At 43.3% G+C, this 26,186-nt stretch overlaps 1 protein-coding gene across 6 annotated transcripts in view; it reads left to right on the top strand.

Annotated features, from left to right (window-relative positions):
* Nucleotides 1-25,904, top strand: part of LOC132393395 (NXPE family member 3-like) — a 33,395-nt gene extending 7,491 nt beyond the window's left edge. For 2 of the 6 annotated variants that reach the window (XM_059968547.1, XM_059968546.1), the window contains 6 exons: nucleotides 3,099-3,204; nucleotides 4,886-5,045; nucleotides 9,567-10,354; nucleotides 15,779-15,867; nucleotides 18,036-18,245; nucleotides 23,034-25,904. In XM_059968547.1, coding sequence (XP_059824530.1) covers nucleotides 4,917-5,045; nucleotides 9,567-10,354; nucleotides 15,779-15,867; nucleotides 18,036-18,245; nucleotides 23,034-23,584 — 1,767 coding nt within the window. In that variant the 5' untranslated portion in view covers nucleotides 3,099-3,204; nucleotides 4,886-4,916 and the 3' untranslated portion in view covers nucleotides 23,585-25,904. Of the gene's footprint in view, nucleotides 1-3,067; nucleotides 3,205-4,885; nucleotides 5,046-6,950; nucleotides 7,091-9,566; nucleotides 10,355-15,778; nucleotides 15,868-18,035; nucleotides 18,246-23,033 lie in introns of all 6 variants that reach the window. The other 4 variants (XM_059968545.1, XM_059968544.1, XM_059968548.1 and 1 more) reach the window with 3 other exon arrangements.
* The last annotated feature ends 282 nt before the right edge of the window (nucleotides 25,905-26,186 follow it).

Genomic DNA, 26,186 nt, shown 5'->3' with positions numbered 1-26,186 from the left:
GTGTATTCAAGTTCAACGGTGGGCATGACAGGGAATGAGGAAAGGTGCGACTGACTCGTATCGTTTCCTTGTGGCCCGGTGGTTGGGGACTAGTGAATTACACTGCGTAGTGCGGGAGAGCTACACGTATGGACAGAAAGAATGGAATTAAAACCCCACAGCCCGGAAGCAATCTCTCAAGAGTATTTGTGTATTTATTTTTCATTTTTTGTCGGGATCAACTGGGAAAGTCTCAAAGATCGACTAGTCGATCGCGATCGATGGGTTGGCAACCACTACTGTAGAGAGTGGTGCGGACAGCCCAGCACATCTGCAGATGTGAACTGCCCACTATTCAGGAAATTTATAAGACAGGTGCGTAACAAGGGCCCAAAGGATCATTGGGGACCCAAGTTACCCCATCCTCAAACTGTTCCAGCTGCTACCATCCAGAAAATGGTACTGCAGCATTAAAATCAGGAGCAACAGGCTCTGGGACAGCTTCTTCCACCAGGCCATCAGACGGAGTAATTCATGCCTATACAATTGTATTTCCAAGCTATATTGACTGTCCTGTTGTACATACAATTTATTACAAATTACTAGAAGTTGAACATTTAGATGGAGACATAACGTAAAGATTTTTACTCATGTATGCGAAGGATGTACGTAATAAAGTCAATTCAATTCAAATCAATTCAATGCTGTAAGGAAATGCTTCAGGAAGATGTGAATTGGTCAGGGCATGGCACGTGAATTACTACAGGAAAATTGAGGTTGACTTCGCTGATCAAATAATATTTACAAATGATGAGAGATGGAAAAATGATTGCTGTGGTAGACCTTGTACACAAATCACTTGAAGTTTAAGTGCAGGTGCAGCACGCAGTGTGTTGGCTTTTATTTCAACAGGATTCAGATGCCAGTGTGAAGACACCCTGAGCCAGTTATATAGGTCCCTGTTTACGCCACACCTGGGATAGCTATGAAATATCTGCTTTGTATTCAAGGGAGTGTTATGAGGATTGAGCAACTGGATTACTGGGATCGTCAGTTTATCTTGTGCTGAGCATTTTCACTGAGTTTTGAATGGTGACTTCATTGAAAAGCATAAAACTCATACAGGGTCTGATGGTAGATTTCTTGGCTGTGGAGCCTTGAAGACAAGGGATTGAACATTTGGGTCAGATTTCTTCAGCTAGCAGGTGGTGACTATTTTTTTCTCCATGGAGGAGGGTCATGGAGGGACATATGTTGAGTATGTTCAAGACTGCATTTAAATAAGCTTAAAAATCCAGGGATGTTGGTTAGTGCACTGAGATAAAAGATTAGCCATATTCTGCTTCTACGACAGAACATGTATAAAGGTCTGAATGGCCTCCTTGTTTATTTGTTTCTTGTGCTGTCATGCCATCATTTGAAAAGGAAGCAGCTTTGCAGCCACCACGAGATTTGTGCTGCCTCATCACGGTCAGTTGGATTGCACACCCAGGATGCCAGTGCCTCAATCCTTCAACAAGGGGTAACCAGCTTGCTGTCTTCGAGAAAAATGGCTCCATCGTCCCCCACCTCCAGGCTTTCAAGCTCATTCACCCGTCAATTGCTGAAAGTCCCTTTGCTGTTAATGATCTTCTCCAGCACTGGCATTTCCAGGCCATGGTGATAAGTCGGCAGCAATTGCAGAGTTCTCTTATTGCGCTGCTCCTGTTGTTAACTCTGTTTGAGCTTCCAACTACTTGGGCTGTGTGTTTCTGTTTCAGTTTTCCGCACTCCTCTCTTGATAGACTGGATCTGCAGGTCTCTATCCTTAACACTTGAGGCAGGATCAACCTCTAATCCCGTTCTTGTAGGCTCTTCACCCCGTAAGCAGCTCAAGGAATTGCTCTTTTCCATGACATTGTATTCATCTTGTTACGTATCCCGTAACTGGATAACTTACCAGCAAAGATAGAGAGGTCCGTTGGAGTCTGATGGCACTATTTTCAAACGTTTTTATTCATAAAGGGGAGCACAAAGTAAGGTTAATACAAACATTCAGATCATATACGTCGGCAAAACTCAATCTAAAGCGCGGGTATAGCAATAATCATCATTAAGAAATAATCTTGACTGTTGTCTAGGGGATAATATATTGTCCGTTGGAAATATAAAAGTCACTCAGAAGTCTGCAGACTTTAGCCTTTCGGGGAATCGCTGGGTTTCAAGTGTTTTAGAGGGATCGGTGAAAAACGGAAAAAACTTGCCCGGGTCTTTATGAAGCCACTCCGTTAAATCAGGGGAGCGTTGTTTCCCTGTTGTTAGTTCGAAGTCCTTCTCAGTATTATCAGCCACCCGCTCCCCAGGTAAAGGAGTTACGGAGCGCACGTGGCGTTGAATGGCTTCCAGCTATTACGGGAGCACTGAGCGAGGGTGTCCTTCTGGTGCGTCGCTGGGATACCGCCTCCTGCAGTCCCCTTTTATCTTGACTTGCAGAGTTGTAGATGTCCATCAGCGTAGGGTGATGCAATCCCCACCTCCACATTGCCCGAGGGTGTCCATATCCATGGTAGCTGTCACGTAGCAGGGACATGCACGTCACACAGGTGCCTCTAAGAACAATGGCCAAAACCGTTGCATTGTCTCTCACTTCCTGGGTCCGAGACCCAAATTAATAGCGATCTTGCGATTCTCCGGAAGGAGGGGGCTGCTCCCGCCCCTTCGGCCCCTCAGAGCTGTGGTACATTCATAACAATCTCAATGCAGGAAATCTAGTTAACTCTCACGATTACCTCGTCAGTGTACTGGAATTGGAGCTGGTCTATCATTGTCATGTACTGGGCTTGGATTATTCTTCGTACTGATCAAATCATTACACAGTGCATTGAGGTAAAAAAAAGGTAAAGCAATAACAGAATGCAGAATAAAGTGTGACAGCTACACGCAAAGTGCAATGCAGATTGACAATAACGTGCAAGATCTTATGGAGCTAAATTGTGAGGTCAGGAGTTCATTTGGTCATACTAGGAACATTTCAGTGATCAGATGCAACTCTTCTAATCTTTGCAGTTTGGTGAGACCATTATTTTGTGTTTCTCTCTGGGTTCCTTAGACACCTCTCTTGCTCCCTTCCCATCATCTAGTTACCTCATCTTCATTTTGCCATCTGAACAGTCATTTGAACAGTCACCATACCAGTTATCACCATCAGGAGAACCGGTACCATTCAAGGTAGAGAAGACAATGAAGGTGAGACAATACCACTGTATATGTTTCTGCTCTTCCTGGTATGGCAGCTGGCATGTCTTGCACTGCCGCTATGCACGTGCGCACCCCATCGTCCTAAACTAGAAGCAGACTTGCAGCCTAACAGATAGTCTTTAGCTGACCTCTGTTGCCACAATGTGGTCGGTTATTGGATTGCTGCTTTTTTTTTGGAACTTAGTGTCCGGCTTAGCTGCTATTCTTCCTGCCAAAAGAAACCACATCAAAAATAAAGGTAGTAATTAGCTATTTTGGATGATACAGCTGTATGAAAGGTGCTGCTTTAATGGTCTTTGAAAGGACAATCTCTTCTTGCACTGTTAGATTTGACCTCTTTCACTGTCTCCACTCAACTGTGCCACCCCACCCCGCCCCGTGAGTGCACTGTGCCGCCCCGCCCCGTGAGTGCACTGTGCCGCCCCGTGAGTGCACTGTGCCGCCCCGTGAGTGCACTGTGCCGCCCCGTGAGTGTACTGTGCCGCCCCGCCCCGTGAGTGCACTGTGCTGCCCCGCCCCGTGAGTGTACTGTGCTGCAAAGCTCCTGGCTGTAACTCCCTGCCCACAGTTACTTGCATCTACCAACCACAATTGCAGCACCACCACTGCCTTTCATGCCTCCTATTCAGCAGATGTTAGAACACAGCTCAAGCTGACACAGTGCTTCTGATTCCTCCCTGACCACTTGCCCTTTTTCCTCAGATCATGTAATTCCACTCCTTCCCACCTGCTTTTGCCAGTTTCCATCCATGACTTTCCATGATTTCACCTTCTCCCATCTGGGGAAAACCTTTCCTGATGTGCTATTCCTAAGGAGAATGAATTGGACCTGAACCATCTTCAATTATTCCTTACCCACATCCAGCGACAAAGTTTAAAACTTATGATCTTGTGTCTGGTGCCAATAACTAATCCCTCTCCATTTCCTTATTTGCCTGTTGATGCTTATTTTGCAGTATTTTACTTTTTTACGTTTCGAATTCTATAAACTCTCAGCTCCCATCATTTCTTCACCTCGGGTACAATTGTTCTCATCTGATACCTCCAGCTCCGTTCAATTATGATTAGAACTGGGATCATAAGCCACAGGAAACCCTCTGGTGAGTGTCTCTTTTTCTAAGCACCCAGCTTTACAAAATAACTGCTTCTATTCTTTAAATATCCTTCCCCTTCACCCTATCTGCTGTGTGGGGAAAGTGTTTTGCTTTTATTGTGTTTTCTGCGTTCTCTGTCTCTCTAAGAGCAACTTGCTTCCCCTGTGCAGGGTGTGACTCCTCAAGCTGCCAGCAGATTGACGGTATTGATCAGTTTTCTGGTATCTTTTCCAATTTATAAATCCATATTACCATCAGCTACTTCATCCATATCTATGTTTGCAGCTGTGTCTTTAATGAATTATAAGTTGACCATGACTCATCATTGTTAAACCACATTCACTGGTGTTTCCCTTTCTGCCTGTTCCGCTGTAGTGGTTGAATGAAGACTGACTAGTCTAGAGTGACTTGTCCCGACCACGATTGTTTTTAAGAGTGAGCTTGAATACACTGTCTTGAAGATGTTGGGCTTTATTTTGTTTCTTGGCCTTTTACTGACAAGGTGGTCCTCGGGATTAAATCAGACGCTCTGAGGTTTCAGTGATTTAATGGTATTTATTCTTTTTCACTTGCAGGTTTACAGAAAGGTGATTATGCATTGGAGTAATGCAACTTTCCAGAATGGATCCAGCTGGAAGACCAATGACTCCTGCCTTCTGCCTACAACGTCTGCTCTTCTTCACATTTGTCTTGCTGACAGTGTTTCTAGTGTATTTCAACTTTCCCAATGCGAAGGTATACTAAATGTTAAATGCTTTCTGACCATCTGGAATACTGCCTCTGCTTTTCTTGGCAAAAAAAAACTGTATGTTCTGCTGATGATTGCTTTTGGTTTTTGCAGTTATATTTTTTGGGTGGGAGTGTGCAGGTAACACAGGCAGGGCCAGCATTTATTACCCATCCCTTATTGACCTTGAAGTTTGTGGTTTGCCACTGCCAAGGGGCACTGCAGCCCCTCCAGTGAAGGTACTCCCACAGTGCTTTCGGGAGGTAGCTTCAGGGATTTAGATCTAGCAATGATGGCATTTCCAAGTTGGGATGGTGAGAAACCTGTTGATGGTGGATTTCCAAGCCTGTGGCCCCTGGTAGCAGAGATCGTGGGTTTGGAAAGTGTTGCTGTATTAGCCTAGGCAAGTAATGACAGTGCATTTGTAGATTAGTACATATTGCAGGGGCCAACTTCATAGAATCAAAGAACAGCTGTGCTGTGGAAAGAATCTATTCAGCCCACTCTCTGATCTGGTTGATGGTACCTGGCTAACTCTTTTCTCCGCCCCCCCCAGATTCTTATCGACCTGCTTTTTCTTTCTTGAATGCCTCATAGATTCTGCATTCAACATTCTTGCCCTCACAGTGCGTGAAATGAAATTAAAAAAAAAACAGCAAAACAATTTTCTCATATTTATTCAATTCTGTTTGCTAATCATCTTCATTTCATGACCCTTGCTCCAATGGGAACAGGTTCCTGCCATCCTCCCTGACTGTACTCTTCAGGATTTTAAAGGCCTCCAGCAGATCCTAGTCACAGCCATCCTTGACATGAATAAATTTCCATAATCCTGGAATGATTTTGGTAAATCATTATCGGCTCCAAAGTCTGTACCTTTTTCCTGAAGTGTCACACACAAAACTGGATAAGACCACAATATATAGGAGCAGAATTAGGCCACTTGGCCCATCAAATCTGCACCACCATTTCATCATGGCTAATCCAATTTTCCTCTCAGCCCCCATCTCCTACCTTCTCCACATTTCCCTTCATGCCCTGACCAATCAACAATCTATCAATTTCTGCCTTAAATATATGTAAAGACTTGGCACAGCTGCCTGTGGCAAAGAATCTCACAGATTCACTGTTCTCTGGCTAAAGAAATTCCTCCTCATCTCCATTCTAATAGGATGCCCCTCTATTCTGAGGCTGTGTCCTCTGATCTTAGACACTCTCACCATAGGAAACATCCTCTCCACATCCACTCTATCCAGGCCTATCAACATTTGATAGCTTTCAGTGAGGTCACCCCATATTCTAATGAATCCCAGTCCCGTTGAAGGGTTTTGGCCTGACGGTACATTTTACCACTGAGGTTGCCTGGCCTGCTGAGTTCCCCAGCAGTTTGTGTGTGTTACAAGGACTCTCAAGTTCCTTTACACCTCAGTTTTTTGTTTTTCCTCTCCATTTAGAAAATAGTCAACTCTTTCATTTCTTCTACCAAACTAATACACTTCCCAACACTATATCCCATCTGCCCCTTCTTTGCCTATTCTCCTAATCTGTCCAAGTCCTTTTTAGCTTCTCTTCTTCCTCAAAGCTGCCTGCCCCTTCACTTATCTTCATATCATCTGCAAAGCCTTCAATTCCATCATCCAAATCATTGACATATAATGTGGAAACAATCAATCCTAATACAGGCTCCTATGGGACACCACTTGTCCACCGACGGCCAACCAGAAAAGGCTTCCTTTATTCCCACTCTTCTCACTTTTTGCCTTCTGTCAATCAGCCACTGCTTTATCAATGCTAATAGCTTTCCTGTGGGCTCTTTAACTTGTTAAGCAGCCTCATGTATGGCACCTTGTCAAAGGCCTTCTGAAAATTCAAGTACACAACATCAACTGATTTTCCTTTGTCTATCCTGCTAGTTATTCCTTCAAAGAATTCCAACCGATATGTCAGACAAGCTTTTCTCTTGAGGAAACCATGCTGACTACAGCCTATTTTATCGTGTGCCTCCAAGAACCCTGAGACCTCATTGAATCCCAACATCTTCCCAAATACTGAGGTGAGACTAACTGGTCTATAGTTTTCTTTCTCTCCCTTCTTGAAGAATGAAGTGACATTTGCGATTTTCCAGTCTTACGGAACCATTCTAGAATCTAGTGCTTCTTGAAAGATCATTACCAATGCCTCCATGATCTCTTCAGCCACTCTTTCAGAACTCTGGGGTGTACACCATCTGGTCCAGATGACTTACCTATCTTCAGACCTTTCAGCTTCCCAAGAACCTTCTCCCTAGTAATGGTAACTCCACACACTTTATGACCTCTAACACCTGGAACTTCCACCATACTGTTAGTGTCTTCCACAATGAAGACTAATACAAAATACTTATTCAGTTCATCCACCATTTTGTTGTCCCTCATTACTACCTCTCCAGCATCATTTTCCAGTGGTCCGATATCCACTCTCACCTCTGTTTTACACTTAATGTATCTGAAGAAACTTTTGATAACCTCCTTAATATTATTGGCTAGCTTACTTTTGTATTCCATCTTTGCCTTAATGACTTTTTTGTTCCCTTCTTTTGGTGTTTAAAAGCTTCCCAAACCTCTAACTTCCCATTAATTTTTGCTCTATTATATTCTCTCTTTGGCTTTTATGTTGGCTTTGACTTATTGGCCATGGCTGTGTCGTCTTGCTTTTAGAATCCTCCTTCCTCTTTGGGATGTATATATACTGTGTCTTCCAAATAGCTTCCAGAAATTCCAGCTATTGCTGCTCTGTCGTCAGCCCTACCAGTGTTCTTTTCTAGCCAATTCTGGCTAGCTCCTCTCGTGCCTCAGTAATTCCTTCTACTCCACTGATACATCTGACTTTAAGTATCTAGTTAGTGGCTGACACCATGCTGTATGAAGGTTCGTCACAACCTTAGACCATAAGACATAAGTCCAGAATTGAGCCACTTGGCCCATCAAATCTAATTCACCATTCCACCATGTCCGATTTATTCCACCCCGTTCTCCAGCTTTCTCCCCATTACCTTGACACCCTGACTAGCCAAGAACGTATCAACCTGCACTTTAAATATACTCAATGACTTAACCTTCACAACTGCCCCGGCAGTGAATCCCACAGATTCACCACCCTCTGGCTAAAGTAATTCCTTCTCATCACTGTTCTAATTGGACATCCCTCTGTGCAGAGGCTGCGTCTTCTGGTCTTGGACCTGCCTACTATAGGAGACCATTTCCACATCCACTCTGTCTAAGCCTTTCAATATTCAATAGGTTTCAATAAGCTCCCCCTCCCCACCCACTTCTTGCTTCTATAATTTATGCCTCCAAATTATAAAGCCCATGATCCCATCTGCATTGTTTAATTATTTCAGTTGAATATTGTGAGGGATTACCTAGAACATTGGTGGGAGGCATTTGATCAGACACTTCTGCAAGGTGCTTGATAAACCTCCATGAGAAAGATTTATTGTCTATTGGTAAAGGCAAAGTGCAGAATTGAACTAAATATCGGCAGAAAGCAAAAGGCAGTGTAACTCCAGGTCAGGGTCTTCAAAAGAACCCTGAAAAGGAAAAATAAAGATATATTAAAGATGGAAATACTGTTTCCGAAGATGCAAGCAAAGGAGTCGTTGTTTTGCGCTTTTCACCATTTAGGTGCATGGGCTGCTGGGCATTAGTGAACGAAGATAATAGTGATAACAAACTGTTATTCATCAGTCTGCGGCAGTATGGTGTGCTGTTCTGGTCACTGCATTTACAGGAGGAACTTCACATTGCTAGTGATGGTGCAGAGGAACTTCAGGGTATTGCCAAGGCTGGAGAATTGAGAAGGGACCATCCCGACTATGGTCCTTTTGTGGAGTAACTGACTGGTTTAATTGAGATGCTCAGAATTATGAGAGACCAAGACAGCAAATAAAAACTACCTGATATCTTTAGTGGAGAAATCAGGAGATAAACATCTGATTGTTACAAGAATTAGAGTGGAGTTGAGTAAATACTATTTGCTTCAATGAATGATGAGGGTCTGAAGGAGTGGAAACGGTATATTCAGGAATTGCTGGATGAACATGAGGAGCAACAAGCTGGTGGTCTATGTCCACGTGTTAGGAAGTGGGATTAACCCAAGGTCTGTTTTCAGCTGACAGGGACTCCATAGGTCAGGTGGTTTCCTGCACTGTAAAATTCAACGATCCTGTAAAAAGAGCATGGCATGGTGTTCAGGAATGGGAAGCACTTGAATAGTCATCCAATCTCCTCAGTAATTTGAGAATGATAAATACCCTAAGAATTTTCAGGTCTGGCAGTTTTGAGGGACTGTTTGGCTAAACACCGAGTTCTCTAGAAGTTATCAGGGAGAACTTCCATGGGTTGATTTCCTCTCCTTGTTAATCCTGAAGTAACAATTTTGCTTTTGTTTCAATCCGAGAGGGAGGTACTTTGGTGTGTGTGGGAGGCGGGTTATGAACATGAGTGTGAAAGGAGCAGTAAATGCGGTCAATAAAATTATTCTTTCTGCAGTTGAATATGTACAGAGTTTCCGGATCAGACCCCCAGTGGAACGGATGGCCATCTCCAAAGTTTTATTCCACAGTACAGCAAGGAGTGGAAATGCAGAGGACTGATTGGGTGCACAGGCTGTTGCAGTTTGGTTATCAGAATCATACCTTCACCCCCGAAGAACGACTGGAGGGTTCAGTCCTGTTGAAACTAATTGAATGGCCAAAGCCTCCCACCCCTGCTGTGCCCTTTAAGAAAAGCAGTGACCCATCGCGTGCTCGCTTTGTTATTTTAAATTCTGGAAAGACTTTCTACGTTGGTGATATGCTGCAAGTGATGCTTCGCATGTACGATTATGAAGGAAATCCAAAGCAGTATGGGGGTGATTACATCCTTGCTCGGATCCACACCCCAGAGTTAAAGGCCGGTTCAGTGGGGAAAGTTATAGACAACCAAAATGGATTTTATTATATAAATTTTAACTTATCCTGGCCAGGAAAAGTCCAAGTGTCTGTTTCCTTGGTTCATCCCAGTGAAGTGATCCAAGTACTTACGAGACTACGTGAGGAACGGCCGGATAGAGTAACTTTTAAAAGTGCCTTCAGATTTGGGACTACCTCAGAGACCACGATGTGCAATCTTCATTTGCTTGAAACAAAGCCACTCTGTAATTTCACTGATCTCAGGACTGGGGAACCTTGGTTCTGTTACAAACCAGCAAAGCTTCCCTGCTCTTCTCGCATCAACCATTCAAAAGGAATGTATGTGAAAGGCCTTTTGAAGGAAGATGAGGCAATTTATTTCAACAGGTTTGTAGCTTGTGTTACTCCTATTTTGCCTCTTCAAATTCTGAGCAGAGTTATGGTGTGACTCAGTAAGGGGAAGGAAGGCACGACCTAGCACTGGTTGAGCAAAGAGCTGTTAATATTTCCTGGAGCATGGTAATGTAACACTACAGAAATGTGCATTCAAAGCCATTTTAATCTAGTAAATCTTGTAATTTTATGGAAGTGTTAACATATAAAATTAGACTCTTAAGCCATATCAGCACATAATGGAGCATAATAACAAAAGATTGTGGTTAAGAAATATGTTTAAGGATATTTAAGAGTCAGAAATTTGGGGAAGGAATTCCAGAGCTTGTAGCTGTGGATAAGAATGGCAGCATGATTTGATTCCGGGATCTACGTGAATTGGACAATAATGGATAACTCTTAACCATATAAGCATATAACAATTACAGCACGGAAACAGGCCATCTCGGCCCTTCTAGTCTGCGCTGAATGCTTACTCTCATCTAGTCCCACTGACCTCCACTCAGCCCATAACCCTCCATTCCTATCCTGTCCATATACCTAACCAATTTGACTTTAAATGACAATACTGAACCTGCCTCATTCCCACAGCTACCACTCTCTGAGTAAAGAAATTCCCCCTCGTGTTACCCTTAAACTTTTGCCCCCTAACTCTCAAATCATGTCCTCTTGTTTGAATCTCCCCTACTCTCAATGGAAAAAGCCTATCCACGTCAATTCAATCTATCTCCCTCATAATTTTAAATACCTCTATCAAGTCCCCCTTCAACCTTCTACACTCCAAAGAATAAAGACCTAACTTGTTCAACCTTTCCCTGTAACTTAGGTGCTGAAACCCAGGTAACATTCTAGTAAATCTTCTCTGTAGTCTCTCTATTTTGTTGACATCTTTCCTATAATTCGGTGACCAGAACTGTACACAGTACTCAAAATTCGGCCTTACCAATGCCTTGTACAATTTTAACATTACATCCCAACTCCTATACTCAATGCTCTGATTTATAAAGGCCAGCATACCAAAAGCTTTTTTCACCACCCTATCCACATGAGATTCCACCTTCAGGGAACTATGCACCATTATTCCTGGATCACTCTGTCCTACTGCATTCTTCAATGACCTACCATTTACCATAGAACATAGAATAGTCCAGCACATTACAGGCCCTTCAGCCCACAATGTTGTGCTGACCCTCAAACCCTGCCTCCCATATAACCCCCACCTTAAATTCCTCCATGTACCTGTCTAATAGTCTCTTAAATTTCACCAGTGTATTTGCCTCCACCACTGACTCAGACAGTGCATTCCACGCACCAACCACTCTCTGAGTGAAAAACCTTCCTCTAATATCCCCCTTGAACTTTCCTCTTCTTACCTTAAATCCATGTCCTCTTGTACTGAGCAGTGGTGCCCTGGGGAAGAGGTGCTGGCTGTCCACTCTGACTATTCCTCTTAATATTTTGTACACCTCTATCATGTCTCCTCTCATCCTTCTTCTCTCCAAAGAGTAAAGCCCTAGCTCCCTTAATCTCTGATCATAATCCATACTCTCTAAACCAGGCAGCATCCTGGTGAATCTCCTCTGTACCCTCTCCAATGCTTCCACATCCTTCCTATAGTGAGGCGACCAGAACTGGACACAGTACTCCAAGTGTGGCCTAACTAGAGTTTTGTAGAGCTGCATCATTACATCATGTCTCTTAAACTCTATCCCTCGACTTATGAAAGCTAACACCCCATAAGCTTTCTTAACTACCCTATCAACCTGTGAGGCAACTTACAGGGATCTGTGGACATGTACCCCCAGATCACTCTGCTCCTCCACACTACCAAGTATCCTGCCATTTACTTTGTACTCTGCCTTGGAGTTTGTCCTTCCAAAGTGTACCACCTCACACTTCTCTGGGTTGAACTCCATCTGTCACTTCTCAGCCCACTTCTGCGTCCTATCCATGTCTCTCTGCAATCTTCGACAATCCTCTACACTATCTACAACACCACCAACCTTTGTGTCGTCTGCAAACTTGCCAACCCACCCTTCTACCCCCTCATCCAGGTCATTAATAAAAATCACAAAAAGTAGAGGTCCCAGTACAGATCCTTGTGGGACACCACTAGTCACAACCATCCAATCTGAATGTACTCCCTCCACCATGACCCTCTGCCTTCTGCAGGCAAGCCAATTCTGAATCCACCTGGCCAAACTTCCCTGGATCCCATGCCTTCTGACTTTCTGAATAAGCCTACTGTGTATGTCCTATTTGGATTATTCCGACCAAAATGTAACACCTCACACTTATCAGCATTAAACTCCATCTGCCATCGCTCAGCCCACTCTTCTAACTGGCCTAAATCTCTCTGCAAACTTTGAAAACCTACTTCATTATCCACAACGCCACCTACCTTAGTATCACCTGCATACTTACTAATCCAATTTACCACCCCAACATCCAGATCATTAATGTATATGACAAACAACATTGGACCCAGTACAGATCCCTGAGGCACACCACTAGTCACCGGCCTCCAACCTGACAAACAGTTATCCACCACCACTCTCTGGCATCTCCCATCTAGCCACTATTGAATCCATTTTACTACTTCAATATTAATACCTAACGATTGAACCTTCCTAACTAGCCTTCCATGTGGAATCTTGTCAAAGGCCTTACTGAAGTCCATATAGACTACATCCACTGCTTTACCCTCGTCAACTTTCCTAGTCACCTCTTCAAAAAATTCAATAAGATTTGTCAAACACGACCTTCCACGCACAAATTCATGCTGACTATTCCTAATCAGATCCTGTCTATCCAGCTAATTATATATATATATAATTATCCTTAAGTTCCTTAAGTTGGGGATCTTAATGGGGTACCATGGAGTTGCTGAAATGGAGTCATCCAGGTCATCCAGAATCAAGACCCAGGTTCTGGGTCCTTGTCCAGTCTCTGGCTCGGAGTCCAAGCCCAGGCTCCTTTTTCCCAGTTCCATGTCCTGGTTCTGCAATCTTGTTTAAGGAAGTTTAGGGTTTTATTATTTAGCATTAGTTCAGGTATTATTTCTTTGAGGCTTCCCAGTGAAGAATTGAGAGTTCAATGACAGTAAACCACTTTCGTTCACCTTCATTGCAGGTGTTTTAAATTGTGACATTAATTGGGACAGATTGGAATCATTGGGTTAAATTCATGAATTTGAATTAGTTTCAAACTTGAGGGTTGCTCCCTCACTGGATGTTATTAGAGTTAGGTGTGGTACCATGTAGTCAACTTCATGGATTTACAAAGTTGTTGAGAACCTAATGGAAAATTGACTAGCATTAAGGAATATACTGCAGAGAAGAGACAGAGTGTCCGATCCATAAGATAATTCCCATTGCAGCGTTGTCATGGGTTATGTTTAGCAGAAGAGATTCTCTCCAGACTAGACACTCTTGTTCTGTACCCAACTCCAGAATTTTGATTTCTTTTCATCTCCCTTCCTCCCTCACCCCATGAACTGTGAATCTTGACTACCCCACCGCCCCCAGCTGTTACTCTTTTTGTTTCTTTTCTGCCCAACAAAGAATCTCATTGACACAAAGGACTGTTGAGCTGAAAACCTACTGAAATAAAATGCTAATGCCAGGGAATTTCCTCCCTACCAACCCCACTGAATAAACTATGGCTTTTGCCTGTTTGAACCTATTTGTAGGGTAATATTCAAATGAACAATGCCTTGTGAATGTATACAGTCCCCAACACTTTGTTCACATAAATGAGTATTACAACCAGGGATTTTGATCAATTTAACTGAGAATTTATACTTGTGAATCACATGTTCCTTATTTTTCAACAGTAGACCCTAAAAATGACAGGGAAAATTTTAAAGCATAAAAAACTAAAACTTAAAAAACTGAAATATCAGCAGCTCAAACGTATTCATCCCCCCCTTACTAAGTACTTGGTTGAGCCACCTGTCACAGATATTACAGCCAGAAGTCTTTTTAGTTAAGTCTCTATTAGCTTTGCACAAAGTGATGGAACATGATATGTCCATTGCTGCTTGCAAAAATGTTCAAGCTCTGTCAGGTTAGTTGGGGAGCGACAGCAGACTTGAGGTCTTGCCAGAGATGTTCAATCAGATTAAGGTCAGGACTCTGACTGGGCCACTAAAGGACAGCAGTGTTCTTCATTTGAAGTCACTCCATGGTTGCTCTGTCCTGTTGAAAGACAAACTTCTATCCCAGTTTAAGCTTTCTGGTAAAGGCTAGCAGGTTTTTATCCAGGATTTCTCCGTGTGTAGTAGCGTTCGTCTTTCCATCAATGCTGTCCAGATTTCCAGTCACCGCTGCTGAAAATCATCCTCATAACATTGTTTCTCAATGAGCTGCTGCATGATGTTGCTTCCACCATACGTTACAGTAGGGACGGTGTTACCGGATTGATGCACGGTGTTAGATTTATGCCACATCTACCACTTAGTGTTGAGAGAAAGTTTCACTTTAGTCTCATCCGATCACAAGGCCATCTTCTACATCTTCACAATATCTTCTTTGTGATGCTTTGCAAAGTCTTTATGGGCAAGGATAGACTTTTTATCAGCTAGGGCTTCTTCCTTGTCACTCTTCCGTAAATACCCTTTATGTGCAAGGCGTGGAGATTACGGAGCCAGCTCGGCTATTGACTTCTGAAGCTTGCTCAGAGAGACTGTTGGCATCACAGTAGCCTCTCTTACGAGTGTCATTCTTCAGCAACTAAGTTTAGAGGGGTTGCCTGAGCTAGGCAGTGTGGCTATGTTTTTGTATTTTTTGACTTCTTCATGGTGGATCTCACTGAGCTCCACAATATGTTCAGTGACATTGGGATGATTTTGTACCCTTCCCCAGATTTGTGCTGCATGATCATTTCCCTGACTTGCCTTGAAAACTGTTTTAGTTTTCATTTTGGTTTGGTCTGTTGAAAATCTACCTTATAGTTGGACCTTAAAGAGTAAGGAGCTATTTATTTTTATTCATTGAAAATGGTGATCCTCTAATGTTGCACACCAACAAATTGGGTGCATTGGTGAGGAATTATACAGTATTGCACCTGAGGAAAGTTAAACACAGTAATTACAAAACGGATGAACACTTTTTCAGCCTCACAATTTTGGTTTTTAAAATTGTTGACAGGTTTTAGAATTTTTCTTTTGATTTGACATGATGCACAATGTTTTGTAGATCAGCTGAAAAAATCCTACTGCAATATATTTTACATTTATAAAATGAGACAGTAAAATAGTTGTGGGGTCTGATTACTGTACATTGAAAAAGTTTAGGCATTAAACTAATCTAAAGAAATGGGCTATGGCTTCATTAAATGTTTTTTTGGAAAAATGCAGTATGGGTTTAATTTTAATTATGTTGGTAGTGGTTAACGATACAATGTGTTTTCCTACAGGGATTCCAACATCATCAAGAAGGCCTTATTACCCAATATCCCAGGTTACATAACAGTCAAGCCGTCCCCGCATGCAGGGAAAGTGGGAGGTAAAGTTAATGAAACCATCAGATTTTCTTTTAAACATAAATATTGTAACTGGGCTTTGTTGTTCAACTTAGGAATGTTGTGTCAGCCAGTCAGGATGGTGGAATTGAGAGCAGGTTCGAGAGAACACTGGGCAGAGAGGTTTTTCTGACAAACAGTGGCGTGGGTCGAGGTCTTTTTGGCGAGAGCAGGGAGAAGACAAGAGGGAAGACGGCTGAGGATGCTGTCCCTGTTGCACAAGGTGCTTTGTGCAGATGAGTGGCTTCAAGGACGAAGGACCGATACTCATCTGGGGGAGTCAGTTTGTTTGAGATTGATTTTGAGCGATGTTCAGAAAGTGATGTGTGCTTTCACGTGGGTCCAGCGTGTGAGATAAAGACAACTTCAAGATGAGCTCCAACTTGTGTGCACATTCTGACTGGGTTAACTATAATGGGCCCTTTTTTTTCTTTTTTGTACTAACTGTTTAATAAAGCTGACATTTGTAAATATTCTTTATAATTGTATGCGGTGTACGGTCTGTTATTTCTTGCCAATGGGTAATTGCGTGAGTGTAGTATTTACACAGTATTCAGTCAGATCGGGGTTCAGGTGGTTGAGAAATCCCAACTTCCCGGTTTTGGTGGGACCCAAGTCATACCGACCATAGACATAGGGAGTCTGAGAAAGGTGGTTTTCTCACCACTGAGTCCAGTGGCTGTTAATGAGGGGCTCTAAATCTGACCCACCTTTGAGAACTGTGGCTCGTAGCTAGTTGGCAACATTTGCTGCTTGTTGCATATTGAGAGTAGTTTTTTGATGGCTGAATACAAGGAAGAGTGAGGAGGGTGGGTTAGCTGGTCTGACGCTGACTGCTTCCTGCTGATCACTACTGTGACTGTTGAGTTGGTGTTGGGCAATGCCAGGGATGAAGTTAACCCAGCATCAGGTCTGGATCCTGTTGGAGCTGCTGACCCTGTGAGGAAGGGATTACCACCTGCCCCGGTGCCCGAAGGTTGCCCAAATCTGATGCTGCCTGCCATAACAGTGAATCAGGCACTCTCTCAAATCCGAGTCTAGGTAGTGCATCGGACCTGGTAAAGAGACATAGCTGCTGGATCTCCCTATGCAACTGTACACTGTTATAGCCCTCTCACTACTCCCGGATAGTTGAGATTCCAGCCTTGTGAGGGTTTCCAGAGGGAGAAAGACATGAAGGTGAGGGTGGGTGTGGAATTGTCAGTGAGTCCTTGCAGAGAATTGGTTATTGCCTTCAGAGTGGAAGTGCTCCTGTCCCATCTTCACGTGACTCCAAGCCGATCTCCCACTTAGCAGGCCTGGCAATGCACAGTCCACATCAGCTCCCTCATGAATACTTTTGGATCATGGTCCTCTCCAGAGAATTCCAGAGCAGAACAGACGTGGCCATTCCCTTCTGTCACAACCAGTAGCGTTTGTAGCTGAATTGAATGATGCTGCAGAGTTCACTTGGACATATCTGCTGAGATAATGCTTTTGCTTCATTAATGCAATCATTGGAGATCAAAACATCTGTTGAACATAAAAGCATAAGAAGTAGGAGCAGGAGTAGGCCACCTGGCCCATCGAGCCTGCTCTGCCATTCAGTAAGATCATGGCTGATCTGGCCATGGGCTCATCTCCACCTCCCTGACTTTCCCACATAACCCTTAATTCCCCTAAAATCTATCCAACTTGGTCTTAAATATATTTACTGAGGTGACCTCCACAGATCCACCACTCTCTGGGAAAAGCAGTTCCTTCTCATCTCCATCCTAAATCTACTGCCCCGAACCTTGAGGCCCTGCCTCTGCTTCACATTTTGCAGCGTGTGCATGTGGGTCTCTACCCTGCAGCGGCTGGCTTGTTGTGGGCAAAGTGCGATTACGGACTGAAGCTGTGGGGTAGGTAACTATTGAAGGACAGTCTCTTTGCTCTGGTTTTAACTTGTGCTGGTATGGAGTTCATGCTCAGTATGGTGTCAAGACTATTGAAGTGCTGTTGCATGCCTGATGGGACCATTTTAGATACCCACTCTTTGCCAGTGCACCATGTAATAGTATCGATACATGTCAAAAATGGAGCATACAAGTCTCCAGTTATTAATACCTTTGCTATGTAAAGATATAATGCATGTCAGATCTTGTATCATCTGAATTTTCTTTTTAAACAGTTGGAGTTTCCCAAGAATGTACCCGGGGAAGGCCAATGTTATCACCTTCTGGCTATTATTATAATGACCACTGGATGTCAACAACCTGCAATATCCGTCGCTTTGACACTCCTGCAAAAGTTACAAACTGTCTTCATGGGAAAAAAGTTTATTTATTTGGAGATTCCACAATACGTCAGTGGTTTGAATATTTAACTTCATTTGTGCCAGGTTAGAATTGTATATGAATTACATTTTGTATAAAATTGTTTAAAAAGACATGTAAATTAAACATTAAAAATTCTGTTGAATGTTTAAAATGAGCTTGGATACAAAATTGAAGATAAGGAGCATAAGAAGTTGGAGCAGGAGTAGGCCAGCTGGCCTGTCGAGCCTGTTCCACCATTCAATAGGATTATGGCTGATCTGACATGAACACATCTCCACCTTACCTACCTTTTCCCCATAACCCTTAATTCCCCTACTACACAAAAATATATCCAAACTTGTTTTAAATAAATTTTCTGAGGTAGCCTTCACTGTTTCATCGGGCAGAGAATTCCACAGATTCACCACTCTCTGGGAAAAGCAGTTCTTCCTGATCTCTATTCTAAATCTACTCCCTGGAATCTTGAGGCTATGTCCCCTAGTTCTTGAAAAAGGCAGATAGAAAAGTGTGGACATGAAATCTCCTGAGACTGAAGTATTCTGTGGTAAACATGCAGATGTATGCAGGAGGAGTGGATATGAGCCATTCAGCCCTTCAGGGTGCTTCTTCATTTAATAAGATCGAGACAGATCTGACTGGCTTGTGATAACCTTTCTCGCCCTTGCTTATCAAGAATCTATCTAAACTTTCTTAAAACTCAGACTGCTTCCACTAGTTTTGAGGAATGGTGGATTCAGTCTTTTCAAGAAAGTCACAAAGAATCTTGAGAGGAAAAAAAAACTTCACAGAAGAATATTGTAAAAACCCTGTTAATTTCACGTATTGAGGAAATCTGCAAAAGTGGCAAACTTCTTGATGTTATTTGGAAGCATTTTGAGCTAGCATTTTGCTTTGAAAATTACACAGTAGAGTTAAAGACTGAGCAATCAAACCAACATAATTTTAGAAACAGAAAACCTACAGCAAAATACAGGCCCTTCGGCCCACAATGCTGTGCAGATCATGTACTTAATTTAGAAATTACCTAGGGTTACGCAAAGCCCTCCATTTTTCTAAGCTCCGTGCAACTATCCAGGAGTCTCTTAAAAGACCCTATTGTATCTGCCTCCACTACTGTCGCTGGCAGCCCATCCACGCACTCACCACTCTCTGCATTAAAAGAAATTTACCCCTGACATCTCCTCTGTACTTACTTAAAAGCACCTTAAACCTGTGTCCTCTTATGGCAACCATTTCAACCCTGGCAAAGAGCCTCTGACAAGCCACACGATCAATGACTCATCATCTTATATATCTCTATCAGGTCACCTCTCAGCCTCTGTCACTCCAAGGAGAAAAGGCCGAGTTCACTCAAACTATTCTCGTAAGGCATGCTCCACAAACCCGGCAACATCCTTGTAAATCTCCTCTGCACCCTTTCTATGGCTTCCACATCCTTCCTGCAGTGAGGTGACCAGAACTGAGCACAGTACTCCAAGTGAGGTCTGACCAGGGTCCTATATAGCTGCAACATTACCTCTTGGCTCCTAAAGTCAATCCCATGGTTGATGAAGGCCAATCCACTGTATGCCTTCTTAACCACAGAGTCAACCTGTGCAGCTGCTTTGAGCGTCCTATGGACTCAGACCCCAAGATCCCTCTGATTCTCCACACTGCCAAGAGTCTTACCATTAATACTATATTCTACCATTATATTATATATAATATAATATTATGTTATACCATTAATACTATATTCCATCTGTCATTTCTCAGCCCAGTTTTATCGATGTCCCGCTTTAACCACATTATCCACAACACTCCCAACCTTTGTGTCATCAGTAAACTTACTAACCCATCCATCCACTTGCTCATCCAGGTCATTTATAAAATTCATGTAAAGAAGGAGTCACAGTACAGATCCCTGAGGCACACCACTAGTTACTAACCTCCATGCAGAATATGACCCATTTACAACCATTCTTTACCTTCTGTGGGCAAGCCAGTTCTGGATCCACAAAGCAAGGTCCCCTTCGATCCCATGCCTCCTTACTTTCTCAATAAGCTATGCATAGGGTACCTTATCAAATGCCTTGCTGAAATCCATATACACTACATCTACAGCTCTATCTTCATCAATGTGTTTAATCATATCCTCAAAAAATTCAGTCAGGCTCGTAAGGCATGACCTGCCTTTGACAAAGCCATGCTGACTATTCCTAATCATATTATGCCTCTCCAGATGTTCATAAACTCTGCTTCTCAGGATCTTCTCCATCAACTTGCCAACCACTGAAGTAAGACTCACTAATCTAAAATTTCCTGGGCTATCTCCCTTTCTTGAATAAGGGAACATCTGCAACCCTCCAATCCTCTGGAATCTCTCCTGTCCCCATTGATTATGCAAAAATCATGGCCAGAGACTCAGAAATCTCCTCCCTCACCTCCCACAGTAGCCTGGGGTATACCTTGTCTGGTCTCGGTGACTTTCCAACTTTATGCCTTCCAAAAGCTCCATCTTTCTTAATGTCTATATGGTCAAGCTTTTCAATCCGCTATAAGTCATCCCTACAATCGCCAAGATGCTTTTTTGTCGTGAATACTGAAGCAAAGTATTCATTAAATACTTCCACTATCTCCTCCGGTTCCATACACACTTTTCCATTGTCACATTTGATTGGTCCTATTCTCTCATGTGTTATACTCCTGCTCTTCACATACCTGTAGAATACTTTGGGGTTTTCCTTAATACTGGTAGCCAAGGCCTTCTCATGGCCCCCTGCCTCTCCTAATTTCATTATTAACCTCCTTCCTGCGAGCCTTAAAATTTTCTACATCTCTATCTTTACCTAGTTTTTTTTAACCTTTTGTAAGCTTTTCTTCTTGACAAGATTTTCACCAGCTTTTGTACACCATGGTTCCTGTATCCTACCACCTTTTACCTGACTCATTGGAATGTACTTATGTAGAATGCCACGCAAATATCCCCTGAACATTTGCCACATTCGGAAATGCCTTGCATTTCCCTGAGAACATCTGTTCCCAATTTATGCTTTCAAGTTCCTGCCTGATAGCTTCATATTTCTCCTTACTCCAGTTAAACACTTTCCTAACTTGTCTTTTCCTATCCTTCTCCAATGCTATGGTATAGAATTGTGATCACTCTCTCGAAAATGCTCTCCCACTGAGAGATCTGACACTTGACTAGGTTCATTTCCCAATACCAGATCAACTACAGTCTCTCCTCTCGTAGGCTTATCTACATACTGTGTCAGGAAACCTTCCTGAATAAAACCTAACAAACTCCACCCCATCTAAACTCCGTGCTCTAGGGAGATGCCAATCAATATTGGGGAAATTAAACTCTCCGATCAAGTCAACCCTGTTATTATTGCACTGTTCCAGACTCTGTCTCCCTATCTGCTCCTTGATGTCCCTGCTACTATTGGGTGGTCTATAAAAAAACACCCAGTAGAGGTATTGATCCCTTCTTGTTTCTAACTTCCACCCACAGAGACTCCATAGAAAAACCCTCCGTGACTTCCTTCTTTTCTGCAGCAGTGATACTATTGGTTGTAGGCAGGTCATATTCTGCATGGAAGTCGGTGACCAGTGGTGTGCCTCAGGAATCTGTTCTGGGGCCCTTACTCTTTGGGATTTTTATAAATAACCTGGATGAGGGATGGGTTAGTAAATGTGCTGATGACACAAAGCTTGGAAGTGTTGTGGATAGTGTGGAGGGCTGTCAGAGGTTACAGCAGGACATTGATAGAATGCAAAACTGGGCTGAGAAGTGGCAGATGGAGTTCAACCCAGATAAGCGTGAAGTGATTAATTTTGGTGGGTCAAATATGATGGCAGAATATAGTATTAATGATAAAGACTCTTGGCAGTGTGGAGGATCAGAGGGATCTTGGGGCCTGAGTCCATAGGACTCTCAAAGCTGCTGCGCAGGTTGAATCTGGTTAAGACGGCATACAGTGCATTGGCCTTCATCAACTGTGGGATTGAGTTCAAGGATCAAGGCCTGGTGTTTGCTGATCGGAGGGTCTGGGCTCAACGCTGAGGATGGGGTCCTGAGGGTTGGTTGGACTGTATTCTTGTGCTCTGTATTATTCTGCTGAACTTTGTGAGCTAGCTATGTTGGCTCTGGAATGTGTGTCGACACTTGCAGGCACCCCCTCCCCCTCCAGCGGATACCCTTGGTGTGTTGATCTAAACGCAAATAACACTTCTCACCATGTTTTGATGAACACGTGATAAATAATCTTGACTATTGAATGAAGTAATAGAATACAAGAACAAAGAAGCCAATTTTTTTGTGAATGCTGACTTAATTAGTGCAGCTAAGTTCAACAAGTTGGCTTCAATAAGGTGAACTAAACCATTATCAATTCTCACCACTACAGTCTTTCCTTTCTTCTTTGCCCAACCCCAAGCTCATGGACCATTCCTGGACTGGGCCTCCATTTCCTTTCCTCATGTGCACTGATGTATTTCTCAAAGGTCGGCAAGAAGAGAGAAAGTGTGAGGACCCACAGCAGGTTCCTGGACGCTGATCATCAGTTTTCTCTCCCTTTTGCAATGATGATGCAGGTGTTAAAGGGGACAAAGAAATAAATGAATGAATGAAGTATAAAAGAGGAGGGAACAATATCCCACGAGTACTATGATTTTTCTAAACTTGGTCTGCACCAAGTGCAGGATTCCACAGTGAGATTTGTGAGTTTTAATTCCTCCATTAGATTAGGACTCCCTGGCTTTTTTTTTATTACTGTTTGGGCTCTGTTTCACCTTTCAAGTTTCACATCTCCTGGCATCAGCAAGTCTGTGCTCAACTAAGTCAAACCATGTCATTATTTCTGTTTTAGGTCTGAAGAAGCTAGATCTTGGCAACCTTGAGAAGATTGGCCCTCACCTTGCAGTCGACACACAAAACAACATCATTGTGAGCTATCGTCCCCATGGCCCGCCAATCCGGTTCAACACTGTATCAAGCCAGGATCTGCGCTACATTTCCAACGAGCTGGATGGAATTAAAGGAGGGAAAGACACAGTCATAGGCATCACCTTATGGTCCCATTTCAGCACCTTCCCAGTAGAAGTGTACATCCGAAGGCTACAGAATATCCGGAGATCCATTCTACAGCTCTTGGGCAGGAATCCGGATACTGTGATTGTAATGAAGACTGCTAATGTCCAGCATCTCCCGGGTGAAGCCAGTCTATACAACAGTGACTGGTTCTCTCATCAGTTCGATGTGGTGATGAGAAAAATGTTCACAGGCATCAATATCGCATTTGTGGATGCATGGGAAATGACCGTAGCCCACTACCTGCCACATGATCTGCACCCCAAACCAATCATTGTAAAGAATCAAATTGATGTGCTTCTTTCCTATGTCTGTCCTAGAAACAAATAAGTACTTGGATCAAAGTGAAGCAAATCATGTGATCTTACCACCAGTCTCATCTTCCCTTCTTGCTCCTCTTTTATTCCTGCAAGGACCACTCTCTCGCGCTCTCACACTCCCGCTCTCCCTCCTGCTCCCCTGGCTCTATCTCTCCTGGATCGATCTCTCTCTCTCGCACTCCCGCGCTCTCACTCTCGCTCCCTGGCTCTCTCTCTCTCTCTGTGTGACCCCCTACCCCCCACCTGGTCTGCTCATTCCTTACCAATGGCACTTCACCCTGCAGACACAGAAAGTCATCACCTCCGTCACTACATCCAGGCTCCTTCGCAGCAGGGATGTGGCCAAGTCTCTTCCAGATTCGTCTAGCACTGGCAATCTGTCCGTAAGCAGCCTTCCTGAGTTTCTGCTTGCAACCCCTGCAGTTCTCCTCCTCATGCTGCAGGGAGGCCAAACACAACTTAGGACAACATCTCCTATTCCATTTGGGTAGCTTATATCCCAATGGGATGGACAATCCAGTTTTGGATAAACAGCACCTCCCATGTTCTTCTCCCACACACACTCATCTGTCCACCTAGGTTTCTTCACCCCTCACACATGTCCTCTTCCCCCCATCTGGTTCCACCAATCACCCATCGATCTGTCCCTAGAATTGGCAATCTTTCCTTTTCTCATTTAGTCCCCATATGCCGGGGTTTGACATGAACTATCCCCTTGCACCTGTTCCTTCCACAGGTGCTACTTGACTTGCTGAGTTCTTCCCATATTCTGTATTTTTGCCCAAGATTCCAACATCTGCATTCCTTTTTGTTTTCTCTCTAGATTATTTAATTTTTGAATTTCTGATAAATTAATGGGATAATAATTAGAATACGATTCAAGGAAAACAGTAAGATAAAGAACACAATAATAAAACAACGCAATAAGCGCACAAGATAACTTGTATGCATTGATTTTCTGTCCATAAAGTGACGTTAAGCACAAGAGTGACTGTACATAAGGTGACTCTGACCAGAAATGATAAAGTAGTGATGGTGGGTTAATGGGTGTGGAGGTGTTGATCAGCTTTAGTGTTTTGGGAAAGTAACGGTTTTTAAGTCTGGTGGTCTGGTGAGAAGTATGTAACTTTCCTGATCGGACTGGAACAAACAGTCCATGAGTACAGTGGGTGGGATCCTTCATGATGTTGGTGGGCCTTTCCCAGCACCTTTCTATATAGATGTCCTTGATGGCGGGTAGGCTGGTGCCAGAGATGTGTTAGGCTGTTTTGTGGAGTCTTCCTGTCTGCTCCAGTGCAGTTTCCATACCGTGCAGTGACGCAGCTTGTCAGGGTGCTCTCTACTCCACATCTGTAGAAGGGCATGAGTACAGCTGTTTATATCCAGCTCTCTTCCTCTTCCTCAGAAAGTAGAGGCATTGGTGAGCTTTCCTGATTGTGTAGGAGATATTCTGGGACCATGAGAGATTGTGTTTACAACTGCTCACATTTTCCCCCGCTGTGCCTCCAATGTAAAGAGGGGTGTGAATGGTGTGAGTTCTCCTGAAGTCGATAGCCATCTTCTTGGTGACACTGAGGAAGAGGTAATATGCCTGGCACCAGGCTTGGAGCTCTTCCACCTCATCTCTGTTGGTCACCTTATCGTTGTTGTTGAGTCCCACCGCTGTGGTGTCACTGGCGAACTTGACATTGTGATTACTCAGGTGTTTGGCCATGCAGTTACGTGTGAACAGTGAGGACTGCAGTGTGCTCAGCACACAGTGCAGGGGAGCACCCATGTGGATGTTGGTGAAGGAGGAGCAGTTGTCCATCCAGCCTGTTGTACAGTGGTGCATTCAGACTGAGCAGCAGGAGTTTGTTCACCAAGGTTAGTGGGACAATAGTGTTGAATGCTGAACTGAAATCCAGAAACAGCGATCTGATGTGAGTGTATCAGGGCCAGGTGCATGATGGATGCGCTGGCATCTGTTGTAGTGTTTCTGTTGGTCAGAATAGGAGTTTTTATGTGCACTTCCTGATGATTGGCATCAATGCCATTGGGTGGTGTTGGTTTAGCTCTGAAGATGTAGAGTTCTTCGATACAGGGATGATGGTGGCTGATTTGAAGCATGTGGGATAGCAGCCTGAATGAGTGAAGTGTGGAAGATGTCTGTGAAGGGTGGGCGGACACCCTGAGTATTCAACCTACGATGTTGTCTAGCCTGGCTGCTTTAAGGGGTTGACTCTCTGCAGAAAAAGTGACTTGTCTTTAAAAGAATAATTTTGAAATGTTAATTTATTTTCTAAATGCTATTTTTATCTTCTAAATGAATAAATTTTAAAATGATTTTATTATGGTATTATTCATTGTGATTGTGGTTAAATGCATTTTTGCATGCTGACATATACAGTTGCCTATTTTAAAAGAACCATTACACTGTGGAGGAATTATTCCCTCTTGTAGAACACCATCACTATTGCTGGCTGTGGGGCAAATGTAATGGGTATCAATGTGGCATTTGTGGATACAGAGGAAATAACTGTAGCCCACTACCTGCTGCACAAGCTGCACTCTTGCAGTTATTATCAAGAATCAACTAAACGTGCTTCACTCATATGTCTGCCTTGCTTAGA

Source organism: Hypanus sabinus, chromosome 4 (genome assembly GCF_030144855.1).
Source record: "Hypanus sabinus isolate sHypSab1 chromosome 4, sHypSab1.hap1, whole genome shotgun sequence".
Taxonomy (NCBI): domain Eukaryota; kingdom Metazoa; phylum Chordata; class Chondrichthyes; order Myliobatiformes; family Dasyatidae; genus Hypanus; species Hypanus sabinus.
This window is presented reverse-complemented; position numbering and strand designations above follow the sequence as displayed.